The 13,215-nt window shown below is 59.6% G+C and overlaps 2 protein-coding genes across 2 annotated transcripts in view; one reads left to right on the forward strand and one right to left on the reverse strand.

Moving 5' to 3' along the window:
• FAU (FAU ubiquitin like and ribosomal protein S30 fusion) overlaps positions 1 to 13,215 on the reverse strand; it is a 581,541-nt gene that overhangs the window by 198,132 nt on the left and 370,194 nt on the right. The window lies entirely within an intron of this gene.
• Positions 883 to 11,678, forward strand: NAA40 (N(alpha)-acetyltransferase 40, NatD catalytic subunit). The gene is made up of 7 exons (XM_030969897.1): positions 883 to 1,018; positions 3,112 to 3,207; positions 3,292 to 3,344; positions 4,550 to 4,645; positions 6,099 to 6,260; positions 8,724 to 8,807; positions 11,514 to 11,678. Exons 1-7 carry the CDS (start codon positions 1,013 to 1,015, stop codon positions 11,647 to 11,649), a joined length of 633 nt encoding a protein of 210 aa, XP_030825757.1. The 5' UTR covers positions 883 to 1,012; the 3' UTR covers positions 11,650 to 11,678.

Raw genomic sequence — 13,215 nt, forward strand, 5'->3', positions numbered from 1 at the left:
GGGTCTGGGGTCTGTCCCCCTGTGGGTCTGTCCCCATGGGGATCCCCACCTCCATCGCGCTCTGTGGGGCTGCCCCACATCCCCCATCGCGCCCTTTCCCTCTGGGGGTGCCCCGCTGGGTCCTGTGGGGTGACCCCATTGCGGGAGGGTTTGGGGCTGGATCAGAGCTGTGGGGCAGGGCTGTGGGGCCAGAATGTGGGGCTGGATCAGAGCTGTGGGGCTGGGCTGTGGGGCCAGAATGTGGGGCTGGATCAGAGCTGTGGGGCTGGGCTGTGGGGCCGGGTTATGGGGTGGGCTGAGGTTCATGGGGCAGAGCTAGGGGGTGGGCTGAGGGCTGTGGGGCAGGCATGTGTGGCAAACTGGAGTCTGTCAGTCCATACTGGGGGCTGTGGGGGCGTACCTGGATCTATGGGGCCATGCCGGGGCTATGGGGCCGGTTTAGGGCCATACTGAGCTCTGTGGGGCCGTACCGGGTTTGTGGGGCCGGTTTAGGGCCATACTGGGCTCTGTGGGGCCGTACCGGGCTCTCTTGTGCCAGTTTAGTGCCGTACCAACCTCTGTGGGGCCGTACCAAGCTCTGTGGGGCCGGTTTGGGGCCGTACCGGGCTCTCCGGTGCCCGTTTGGGGCCGTACTGGGCTCTCCGGTGCCCCCGCTCCCACAATGGCGGCCCCGCTCCCCTCAGCGCACTGGGCGTGGCCTCCCGCGCTCCCGCCCTTTCGGCTCTCAGCCAATCAGCGCCGAGCCTCCTTCGCGCCCGCGCCGCCGCCACGCGCCCGCTCCCCCCAGCCCTTCCCGCTCCTCTTTCGCGCACGCGCGGCGGCCCCGCCCGCGCCACCGCCCCCATCGCCCCGCCCCTTTCCTCCATCGCGCCGGCGCATTGGCCGCCGGCCGCCGGCTCGCGCGCTCGGCGCTCCGCCCCCTTTCCCCCCCCCTTATAAATAGCGCGCCCCCCGCGCGCGCCCCCTCAGACCCTCCGCGCCCCCCGCGCCGTGAGGAGCCGCCGCCGCCATTATGGGGGTGAGCGGGGCCGCGCCGCGCCCGGGGGGGCTCGGCCCGAGGGGAAACAGAGCAGGGGTGGGGCCTGCGAGGCGCCGCTGGGCGGATTTGGAGCCGCCCGGACGGGTGGAGGGGTCACCGCGAGGGGACGCGGGAGTTCTGCGAGGGAATTTGGGGTCGTCTGAGAAGCTGGGAGGTCACCGCGAGGCCTCACGGGGATTCCGTGAGGGCATTTGGGGCCGTCCCAGAGGATGGGAGATTCTTCGGGTTGCTACAGAGCTGCCATGAGGGGACGGGGGTCTCCTGTGTGGAGATTTGGGACTTTCCGTGAGGTTTTGGGGTTGTTTGAGGTCATTTGAGGCTTTTAGGAGGATGCTTGTGACTCTGCGAGCGGTCTGGATGCTGCTGTGAGGAAATCGGGATTATCGGAGGCTCTTGGAGATTCTGTGAGGGTTTTAGAACCTTTCGTGAGAATTTGAGGCTCCCACGGCGAAGTGTGGGATTTTCTGAGTGGATTTGGGGCTGTTACGGAAGATTTGGGGCTGTGTAAAGAGGCTTGTTCAGGACTAGAGAGGATTGAAGGGGGATTTGGGGCTGTTTGGGGGTCTCTGAGTTGCATTTGGGGCTGTGCTTCCCCAGACACCTCACATGATGTCCCATCCAACCCTGCTGGAAAATTTCCACGTTTTTCCCCCAGAATGACCCTAAAGTGGAGATTTGAGCATCCACATCCCAGCCAGCAGCAGGTGGTGGCTGCTCCAACCCCAAAAACACCTTAATTCCCCCCAAACCCACTGATAAATGCGGTTTTGAGGGACGTTCACCCTGTCCCTGTCCCCATCCCGCTGCTTTTCCTGTCAAATCTTCAATTGTCAGTGCACTTCACTCAATTTTTTGGTGCTAAAGCTCAGGAACCCCAGTCCCTCTTTGGAGATTTGGAGGGATCCCAGCAGGATCCTTCATTTTGGGTGAAATCAGACACGTTTTGGGTGAAATCAGCCACATTTTTAGTGCCAGTCTCCTCAGATGTGGGGAAAACCACTCCAAAGGAACAGCTTGATGTGGCTGCTGCTTGCTGTGACCTCCTCGTCCCACCTAAAACCCCCAAGATTTTGGGGCAAAACCCCTTGAAAGTGCAAATGCCCAGCAGCAACACCCACTAAAAATTCAACACTGATTTTATCTTTAAAAACCTTTTTCCCCCAAGATTTGGGGCTAAACCCCTTCAAAGTGCATCACCAGCAATTACTAAAAATTCAACACTGATTTTATCCCTAAAAACCTTTTCCCCTAAAATTTTGGGGTAGAACCCCTACAAAGTGCATCACCCCACTGGTGAACCTTTAGTAATTAACTTTCAACTTACCGATTTTAATCTTAAAAGCCTTTCCCCCAATGATTTTGGGGCAAAACTTTGGCATTGAGGCGCGGCAACACCCTGTCAGGGCTGGGTGCTAAAACTTCAACACTGATTTTATCCCGGCATTTTTTTTTTCCCCAATTTTGTGTGGCACTACCCACCTTTGGTGCCCACACTGGTGACCCTTTAATATCATTAATTTTCACTGGGTTTAACGATTTGTGCCAATTTGGTGCCAAGTTAATGACTTTTGGTGCCACTTTGGTGTGCAATGCGCCCTCGGTGCGAATGCTCGGCGTTTTGGTGCCAATTTGGTGCCAATTCCGGCGTTTTGGTGCCAATTTGGTGTCAATACCCTCCTTTTGGTGCCAATTCTCAGCGTTTTGGTGCCAGTCCTGGGTGTTTTGGTGGTTCTCAGCGTTTTGGTGCCAATTCTCGCGTTTTGGTGCCAATTCTCAGCGTTTTGGTGCCAATTTGGTGCCAATTCCGTCCTTTTGGTGCCAATTCTCAGCGTTTTGGTGCCAATTCTCAGCGTTTTGGTGCCAATTTGGTGCCAATTCTCAGCATTTTGGTGCCAGTTCTCAGCGTTTTGGTGCCAATTCTCAGCGTTTTGATGCCAATTCTCAGCGTTTTGGTGCCAGTTCTCAGCGTTTTGGTGCCAGTTCTCAGCGTTTTGGTGCCAATTCTCAGCGTTTTGGTGCCAGTTCTCAGCGTTTTGGTGCCAGTTCTCAGCGCTTTGTTGCGTTTTCCCCAGAGGAAGTCGAGCAGGGCCAAGGAGAAGAAGCAGCGGCGGCTGGAGGAGCGCGCGGCCATGGCAGCCGTGTGTGCCAAGGTGGAGGCTGCCAACAAAGTGAGTGTGGCACCCAAACCTGGGCCCAGTCCCGGCCCTGGCAGTGCCCGCCGCTGCCCCTGGGCTCTCTCTGGTCTCTTGCAGCTCCGGGATCCCCTCGAGGCCTTCCCGGTGTTCAAGAAGTACGACAGGAACGGGTGAGTGCCCGGGCTCGCCGGGGCCTGCGGCGTCACGGTGTCCCCAGAGTGTCCCCAGAGTGTGCCTGGGATCCCTGAGCTGAGCCCGGTGTCCCTGAGGTTTCCAGTGTCCTTTACCCCTCCCTGGTGTCCCCATGGTGTCCCTGAGCCCTTCCCCGCTGTCCCTGACCCCGGTGTCCGTCTGTCTGTCCGCAGGCTGGACGTGTCCATCGAGTGTCACTGTGTGTCCCTAACCCTGGTGTCCCTGATGGTGTCCGTCTGTCTGTCCGCAGGCTGAACGTGTCCATCGAGTGTTACCGTGTGTCCCTAACCCTGCTGTCCCTGACCCCGGTGTCCGTCTGTCTGTCCGCAGGCTGAACGTGTCCATCGAGTGTCACTGTGTGTCCCTAACCCTGCTGTCCCTGACCCCGGTGTCCGTCTGTCTGTCCGCAGGCTGAGCGTGTCCATCGAGTGTCACTGTGTGTCCCCCCGTGTCCCTAACCCCGGTGTCCGTGTCTGTCCTGACCCAGGTGTCCGTTGTCTCCGCTGTCGTGTATCAGTGTCACTGTGTGTCCCTGACCCCGGTGTCCGTCTGTCTGTCCGCAGGCTGACGTGTCCATCGAGTGTCACTGTGTGTCCCTAACCCCGCTGTCCCTGACCCCGGTGTCCGTCTGTCTGTCCGCAGGCTGGACGTGTCCATCGAGTGTCACTGTGTGTCCCTGACCCCGGTGTCCGTCTGTCTGTCCGCAGGCTGAACGTGTCCATCGAGTGTCACTGTGTGTCCCTGACCCCTGTCCCCATGGTGTCCGTCTGTCTGTCCGCAGGCTGAACGTGTCCATCGAGTGTCACCGCGTGTCCCTAACCCCGTGTCCCTGACCCGGTGTCCTCATGTGTCCGTTGTCCTTGTCCACAGCAGTGTGTTACCCGTGTCCTGCCCCGTGTCCGTCGTCTGTCCGCAGGCTGAGCGTGTCCATCGAGTGTCACTGTGTGTCCCTACCCGCTGTCTAACCCCGTGTCCTCTGGTGTCCGTCTGTCGTCCCACAGGTGGACGTGTCCATCGAGTGTCACTGTGTGTCCCTAACCCCGCTGTCCTCATGGTGTCCGTCTGTCTGTCCGCAGGCTGAACGTGTCATGAGTGTCGTTGTAGTGTCCCTAACCCGTCTGTTGTCTGAGTGAACGTGTTACCCTGCTGTCCCTGACCCCGGTGTCCGTCTGTCTGTCCGCAGGCTGGACGTGTCCATCGAGTGTCGCCGCGTGTCCGGCCTGGAGCCGCCCACCCTGGACTGGGCCTTTGAGCTGACCAAGGCCAACATGCAGAGCCTGTGCGAGCCCCTCGGAGCTTCTCCCCACACCCCATGGGTTTTCCTGCCCCCAAACCCCACAATTGGCTTTTCCCCCGCTGCAGTTTTCCTTCTTTCCCGTGATTTTGATTTCCCACCTCGATTTTTGCCATGATTTGCCCTGAATCCCCTGAGTGTTTTTTCCCCAAATCCTTAGGGGTTTTTCCCCTAAATCCCTGGGCATTTTGCCCCCAAATCCCTGGGTTTTTCCCAGGGGATTCCCAGGGGATTTTCTCCCCCCAAATCCCCTTTTTTCCCCCTGACATCCCCTGGCAATTTTTGGCCCAAACCCCCATTTTCCCCCCTAAACCCCCATTTCCACCCCAAATCCCCATTTTTCCCCCCAAACCCCATTTTCCCCCCCCCATTTTTCCCCCAAACCCCATTTTTCCCCAAACCCCACCCCCCAAACCCCCCATTTTTCCCCCCAAACCCCATTTTCCCCCCCAAACCCCATTTTCCCCCCCAAACCCCATTTCCCCCCCCAAACCCCCATTTTTCCCCCAAACCCCCATTTTTCCCCAAACCCCACCAACCCCCCATTTTTCCCCAAACCCCCATTTTTCCCCCCAAACCCCATTTTTCCCCCCAAACCCCCATTTTTCCCCCCCAAACCCCATTTTTCCCCCCAAACCCCATTTTCCCCCAAACCCCATTTTTCCCCCCAAACCCCATTTTTCCCCCAAAACCCCCATTTTCCCCCAAATCCCCATTTTCTCCCCCCCCCCAAACCCCCATTACCCCCAAAACCCCATTTTCCCCCAAACCCCATTTTCCCCCCCCCAAACCCCATTTTTCCCCAACCATTTTCCCCCAAACCCCATTTTCCCCCCAAACCCCATTTTTCCCCCCAAACCCCATTTTTCCCCCCAAACCCCATTTTGCCCCCCAAACCCCCATTTTTCCCCCCAAATCCCCATTTTTGCCCCCCCAAACCCCATTTTTCCCCAAACAAAACCCATTTCCCCCCAAACCCCATTTTTCCCCCCAAACCCCATTTTCCCCCCCCATTTCCCCCCAAACCCCATTTTTCCCCCCCCCCAAACCCCCATTTTCCCCCCCCCCAAACCCCATTTTCCCCCCCCCCATTTTCCCCCAAACCCCATTTTCCCCCCCAAACCCCATTTTGCCCCCCCAAACCCCCATTTTCCCCCCAAACCCCATTTTTCCCCCCAACCATTTTTCCCCCCAAACCCCATTTTCCCCAAACCCCTTTTCCCCAAACCCCATTTTTTTTTCCCCCAAACCCCATTTTCCCCCCCAACCCCATTTTCCCCACCCCAACCACCATTTTTCCCCAAACCCCATTTTTCCCCAAACCCCTATTTTTCCCCCAAAGCCCCATTTTCCCCCCCAAACCCCATTTTTGCCCCAAACCCCCATTTTTGCCCCCCCAAACCCCATTTCCCCAAACCCCGTTTCTGCCCCGCCGCAGGTACGAGCAGAGCGAGTGGGGCTGGAAGGAGCGCGAGAAGCGCGCGGAGCTGCGGGACGAGCGCTCCTGGTTCCTGCTGGCCCGGGAGGCGCCGGGCGCGCGGCCCGTGGCCTTCTGCAGCTTCCGCTTCGACGTGGAGTGCGGCGACGAGGTGCTCTACTGGTGAGAGCCGAGAATTTGGGGTGAAATCCGGGCATTTTGGGGCTTTGGGGTGAAATCCAGGGATTTTGGGGTGAAATCCGGGCCTTTTGGGGTGAAATCCGGAGGTTTTGGGGCTTTGGGGTGAAATCTGCGGGTTTTGGGGTTCCCCCACCCCGTGGCCTTCTGCAGCTTCCGCTTCGACGTGGAGTGCGGCGACGAGGTGCTCTGCTGGTGAGAGCCGAGAATTTGGGGTGAAATCCAGGGATTTTGGGGTGAAATCCGGGCCTTTTGGGGTGAAATCCGGAGGTTTTGGGGCTTTGGGGTGAAATCTGCGGGTTTTGGGGTTCCCCCACCCCGTGGCCTTCCGCAGCTTCCGCTTCGACGTGGAGTGCGGCGACGAGGTGCTCTACTGGTGAGAGCCGAGAATTTGGGGTGAAATTTTTGGGGTGAATCCGGGGGGTGACCTTTTGGGGCTTTGGGGTGAAATCCGGGTTTTGGGGCTTTCGGTTGCAGCTTCCCGCGGGTTTTTGGGGCTTTTGGGGTGAAATCCGTGGTTTTGGGGTTCCCCCACCCCGTGGCCTTCTGCAGCTTCTGCTTCGACGTCGAGTGTGGGGACGAGGTGCTCTGCTGGTGAGAGCCGAGAATTTGGGGTGAAATCCAGGGATTTTGGGGCTTTGGGGTGAAATCCAGGGATTTTGGGGTGAAATCTGGGAGTTCTTGGGGTGAAATCCGTGAGTTTTGGGGTTCCCCCAGCCCGTGGCCTTCTGCAGCTTCCGCCTCGACGTGGAGTGCAGGGATGAGGTGCTCTACTGGTGAGAGCCCTTTTGGGGTGAAATCCGGGCCTTTTGGGGCTTTGAAACGGGGTTTTGGGCCACCTGTGGTTCCGAATCGCGTTTTGGGGTGGGATGAGGTGCTCTGCTGGTGAGAGCCCTTGGGGGTGAAATCCAGGATTTTGGGGTTCCCGCACTTTGGTGGCCTTGTGCAGAATCTGCAGTTTTGGGGTCCCCACCCCGTGGGGATCGCGGTGCTCTGCTCGGTGAGGAGCGCTCTGGGGTGCTCTACTGGTGAGGCCGAGAATTTGGGGTGAAATCCAGGGATTTTGGGGCTTTGGGGTGAAATCCAGGGACTTTGGGGTGAAATCCGGAGGTTTTGGGGTGAAATCTGGGAGTTCTTGGGGTGAAATCCGGGAGTTTTGGGGTTCCCCCGCCCCGTGGCCTTCTGCAGCTTCCGCTTTGACGTGCAGTGCAGGGATGAGGTGCTCTGCTGGTGAGAGCCCTTTTGGGGTGAAATCCGGGCCTTTTGGGGCTTTGGGGTGAAATCCGCGGGTTTTGGGGCTTTGGGGTGAAATCCGTGAGTTTTGGGGTTCCCCCACCCCGTGGCCTTCCGCAGCTTCTGCTTTGACGTGGAGCGTGGGGATGAGGTGCTCTGCTGGTGAGAGCCCTTTTGGGGTGAAATCCAGGGATTTTGGGGTAACTGGCATTTTGGGGTTTTGGGGTGAAACCTGTTTTGGTTCTCGGGTTTTGCGGGTGCGTCTCTGTCAGTTTTGGGTGCTTTGTGAGAGGGGAGACTGGGGTGAAACCGGCATTTTGGGGGCTTTTGGGGTTTGTGAATTTTGGGAGTTTTGGGGTGAAACTTGTCTTGGGGTTTTCAGTTCTGGGTTTTTGGGGTGAAACCTGTCAGTTCTGGGTTTTTGGGGTGGTATCTGTCAGTTTTGGGGTTTTTGGGGTGATATCTGTCAGTTCTGGGGTTTTTGGGGTGGTACCTGTCAGTTTTGGTTTTTTGGGGTGAAACCTGTCAGTTTTGGGTTTTTCAGTGTAAAATCTGTCAGTTTTGGGGTGAAACCTGTCAGTTCCGGGTTTTGGGGTGAAACCTGTCAGTTTTGGGTTTTTGGGGTGAAACCTGTCAGTTTTGGGGTTTTGGGGTGAAACCTGTCAGTTGTGGGTTTTTGGGGTGAAACCTGTCAATTTTTGTTTTGGGGTGAAACCTGTCAGTTCTGGGTTTTTGGGGTGAAACCTGTCAGTTTTGGGGGTTTTGGGGTGAAACCTGTCAGTTTTTGGGGTTTTGGGGTGAAACCTGTCAGTTTTTGGGGTTTTGGGGTGAAACCTGTCAGTTTTTGGGGGTTTTGGGGTGAAACCTGTCAGTTCCGGGTTTTGGGGTGAAACCTGTCAGTGTTTTGGGGTTTTTGGGGTGAAACCTGTCAGTTCCGGGTTTTGGGGTGAAACCTGTCAATTTTGGGGTTTTTGGGGTGAAACCTGTCAGTTCGGGTTTTGGGGTGAAACCTGTCAGTTTTGGGGTTTTTGGGGTGAAACCTGTCAGTTTTTGGGGTTTTTGGGGTGAAACCTGTCAGTGTTTGGGGTTTTTGGGGTGAAACCTGTCAGTTTTTGGGGTGAAACCTGTCAGTTTTTGGGGTTTTTGGGGTGAAACCTGTCAGTTCTGGTTTTTGGGGTGAAACCTGTCAGTTTTGGGGTTTTTGGGGTCCCGCAGTTACGAGGTGCAGCTGGAGAGCCGCGCGCGGCGCCGGGGCCTGGGCAAGTTCCTGCTGCAGATCCTGCAGCTCGTGGCCAACAGGTGAGAACGGGGCAAATCCCGGCGGTTTGGGGAAAAATGTGGGACTCTGGGGGCAAATCAAAGGTTTTGGGGGGAAATCGGGGAGAAATCGGGGCTTTGGGGTGGAACTGGGGCAATTTGGGTTTGTTTTGGGGTGAAACTGGGATGGTTTGGGGTGACCCGGGGCAGTTTGGGGTGACCCGGGGCAGTTCTGGGGTGAACCGGGCAGTTTTTGGGGTGACCCGGGGCAGTTTGGGGTGACCCGGGGCAGTTTTGGGGTGACCCGGGGCAGTTTTGGGGTGAATTGGGGCAGTTTTGGGGTGACCCGGGGCAGTTTTGGGGTGACCCGGGGCAGTTCTGGGGGTGAATCGGGGCAGTTTTGGGGTGAATCGGGGCAGTTTTTGGGGTGAATTGGGGCAGTTTTGGGGTGGGGTGACCCGGGGCAGTTTGGGGTGGGGTGACCCGGGGCAGTTTTGGGGGGTGACCCGGGGCAGTTTTTGGGGTGACCCGGGGCAGTTTTGGGGTGACCCGGGGCAGTTTTGGGGTGACCCGGGGCAGTTTTGGGTGAATTGGGGCAGTTTGGGGGGGTGACCCGGGGCAGTTTTGGGGTGAATTGGGGCAGTTTTTGGGGTGACCCGGGGCATTTTGGGGGTGACCCCGGGCAGTTTGGGGTGACCCGGGGCAGTTTTGGGGTGACCCGGGGCAGTTTGGGGGTGGGGCAGTTTTGGGGTGGGGTGACCCGGGGCAGTTTGGGGTGACCCGGGCAGTTTTGGGGTACCCGGGGCAGTTTGGGGTGGGTGGGGCAGTTTTGGGGTGGTTGGGGCGTTTGGGGTGGGGTCCCGGGCAGTTTTGGGGTGACCCGGGGCAGTTTTCGGGTGAACGGGGCAGTTTTGGGGTGACCCGGGGCAGTTTGGGGGTGACCGGGGCAGTTTGGGGTGACCCGGGGCAGTTTTGGGGTGAATTGGGGCAGTTTTGGGGTGGGGGTGACCCGGGGCAGTTTGGGGTGACCCGGGGCAGTTTGGGGTGGGGTGACCCGGGGCAGTTTTTGGGGTGACCCGGGGCAGTTTTGGGGTGACCCGGGGCAGTTTGGGGTGACCCGGGCAGTTTTCGGGTGACCTGGGCTGGTGTTCGGCCGGGCAGTTTTCGGTGCCCGGGCAGTTTGGGGGGGGGGCCGTGGGGGACCGGCGGGTGAGGGGGCATCCCGGGCAGTTGGTACCGGGGCACGGGGTGCCGTTTGGGTGACCCGCAGTTGGGTGGGTGACCCGGGCTTTGGGGGCGTTGGGGACCCCTTTTTAGTGGGGTACACGTGGGCCAGTTGGGGCCGCAGTTGGGGTTAAGAGTGGGGCGTTTTGGTCGTGGGTCGTGCGAGGGTAGCCGGTAACAGGACACGCAGCGTGAAGCAGGACGGAGGTGACAAGGGGTGCAATGGTGGTGTCACACAGGGGTGAGGGTAACGCAGAGGGGACAGACACAGGGGTGGTACAGTACACACGAGGTACACACGAAGCAGGGTACACAAGCCAGGGGCAATGTGCTCCTGTTTGCGTGCGAGGGGGCTCGGTGAGGGGGTGCTAGGACCCACGTGGCCCCAAATTTGGGGGGCCGGGGCGTGTGGGGCGCCCCCCGCCCCACTGCTTGGGGGTGACACTGGGGGGGCGCACTGGGGGAAGCACTGGGGGCTCAGGGTAATTTGGGGCTCAGGGGGCCCAGGGGGGTCAATCAATTTGGGGCTCAGCTGACACTGGGTCAGGGTGACACTGGGTCAGGTGACATGTGAAGTGCTCAGGGTTGGGGGTCAGGGTTAATAGGGGTAGGGTGCATGGGGGTGACATGGGGGCTAGTGACATGGGGGTGACACTGGAGGGGCTCAAGTGACATGGGGGCTCAGGGGTGTTGGGGGGTACGCAGGGTTAATATGGGGGCTCAGGGTTAATTTGGGGGGCACACGAGCTACACACATTTCCGCCCCCAGGTTCCAGGTGAGTTTGGGGGGCTCAGGGTGACACTGTGGTCACCTGTCCTTGCATTGGGGGCTCAGGGTGACACTGGGGTGCACTGGGGCCCGCCCCAGCTTGGGGCCCCAAATTTGGGGATTTTGGGGGCTTTTGGGTGCTCCCTCCCGCCGCCTGACACTGGGGGGCTCAGGGTTAATTTGGGGGCTCAGGGTTAATTTGGGGGCTCAGGATTAATTTGGGGGCTCAGGGTGACACTGGAGGGGCTCAGGGTTAATTTGGGGGCTCAGGGTTAATTTGGGGGCTCAGGCTGAATTGGGGGGCTCAGGGTGACACTGGGGGCTCAGGCTGACACTGGGGGGTCAGGGTTAATTTGGGGGCTCAGGGTTAATTTGGGGGTTCAGGGTGACACTGGGGGGCCTCAGGGTGACACTGGGGGGGCTCAGGCTGACACTGGGGGGGTTCAGGGTGAGTTTGGGGGTTCAGGGTGACACTGGGGGGACACTGGGGGGGCTCAGGGTTAATTTGGGGGCTCAGGGTGACACTGGGGGGGCTCAGGGTTAATTTGGGGGCTCAGGGTTACACTGGGGGGCTCAGGGTGACACTGGGGGGCTCAGGGTTAATTTGGGGGCTCAGGGTGAATTTGGGGGCTCCCAGCTGGCCCCCATTTCCCGTCCCCCCCCAGGTTCCAGGTGAGTTTGGGGGCTCAGGGTGTCACAGGGGGGTGTCCGGGCTGAGTTTGGGGGTCCCGGGTGACCCCCCCGTGCCCCCCCAGGTTCGAGGTGGACGCCTCCTCGCCGAGCGTGTCCGGCTGCTGCGGGGACGATTCCTCCTACGAGATCCTGAGCCGCAGCACGCGCTTCGGGGAGCCCCATCCCGGGGGGGGCCCCTGCGCCGGCTGCTGCCACTGACACCCCAAAACCCCCAAAACCCCCAAAACCCCCCCACCCCCGGATCCGGGATTTGGGGCTGGGGAGGGGAATTTTGAAAATTTTTTTTTGAATTTTTTTTTTTTTTTTTTTTTTTTTTTTAAATTTTTCGTTGGGGTTTTTTTTTTTTTTTTTTTCCAGCCGTTTTGTTTGTACGTGATAAATAAATAAATAAGTAAATAAATAAATAATGAGGAAGCTTTAACGAGGCTTTAATTGTGTTAGGGGCGTGGCCATGCTAATGAGAGACGTGGCCTGCACGTTACAAGTGTTATCTGAATTATGTTAATAAGGGGTGGGGATATGCTAATGAAGAGCATGGTCTATAAACTACAAGCATTAATATGACTATTATGTTAATGAGGGGCGGGGCTATGCTAATAAAGGCGTGGCCCACATGCTACAAGCATTATGACTGAATTACGGTAATGAGGGGCGGGGCTATGCTAATGCAGCGTGTTCTATACGCTCAGAGGATTTTGACTTGATTATGTTAATGAGGGGGCGTGGTTAGACAGACGGGGCGGTCCTAAGACCGCAGGCGGCGCGCGCCGGAAGTGACGTCACAGAGCAGCGCCAGCGCCGCCATGATGCCGCTCGCCGCCCTCAGCGCCCGCTCCCTCCTGCGCTCCGCGGCCCGGCCGGGCCCGGCCCCGCGCTGGCTCCGCTCGGGGCCCGCGCAGAGCCCCGTGAGCACCGGGGTGAGCTCGGGGGGGCGGCGGGGGCGGCGGGCGCGGGGTGACCTTGGCGGGAGGGGCGGCTCCGGTTCTAACGGCGCTGCGCCCTCAGGACGCCGCGCTGGCCTTGGCCGCCGTGTTCGCCTCGTTCTTCGTCCCCGCCGCCTGGGTGCTCGGCCACATCTCGGACTACAAGAAACGGGAGGAGGAGTGAACCGGGCCCGCCGCACCGGGACCAGCCCCACCGGGACCCCCCCCACCCCCTGAGCACCGGGACCAGCGCCGGGACCAGCGCCGGGACCACCGGGAGGCGCCGCCCCCGCCATGGGACCCCCCCCGACCCCTCCCCCGCCTCAATAAAGGCCGCGGATTCCGCCTGAGCCGCTCCGAGTCCGTCCCGCCGCACCGGAACCGGGCTGTGACGTCACTGATGGCGTCACGGGCAACGGCGCCGTAACGGGGGCGGGCGGGGGTTGCTATGGGCGGGGCTTGTTGCTAGGGGCGGAGGAAACGCGGCCAAATAAACCGGGGGGCGGGGCTTGGTGCTATGGGAGGGGCCAGTGATGTGGGCGGGGTTTGTTGTCAAGTGCCGTACCCAGCGTTGTGGGCGGGGCTTGTCAGGGGCGGGCCCAGTGTGGTGGGCGGGGTTTGCTGCCGGGGCGGGACAACGGGCGGTGGGCGGAGTTGTCAAGGGCGATAACAGCGCTGTGGGCGGAGTTTGTTGTCAGGGGCGGGGTTTGCTCTAGGGGGCGTGGCCTCGCCATCCCGCCGTTCCCGGTGCGGGGTCGGTGCCGGGATTCGCAGCCTCAATTCCCGCTCCGCTTTTGGGGGCGGGGCCTCGTCCCAAACCACTTCCGGGGGGCGGGGCCGC

Source organism: Camarhynchus parvulus, unplaced genomic scaffold (genome assembly GCF_901933205.1).
Source record: "Camarhynchus parvulus unplaced genomic scaffold, STF_HiC, whole genome shotgun sequence".
Lineage (NCBI taxonomy): Eukaryota > Metazoa > Chordata > Aves > Passeriformes > Thraupidae > Camarhynchus > Camarhynchus parvulus.

What these genes read in the sequence shown, in the direction of transcription:
- NAA40 (XM_030969897.1), top strand. An exon ending in AGGTGGAGGCTGCCAACAAA is followed by an intron (nt 3,208 to 3,291) that starts GTGAGTGTGGCA and finishes GGTCTCTTGCAG; the next exon opens with CTCCGGGATCCCCTCGAGGC. An exon ending in CTGCAGCTCGTGGCCAACAG is followed by an intron (nt 8,808 to 11,513) that starts GTGAGAACGGGG and finishes GTGCCCCCCCAG; the next exon opens with GTTCGAGGTGGACGCCTCCT.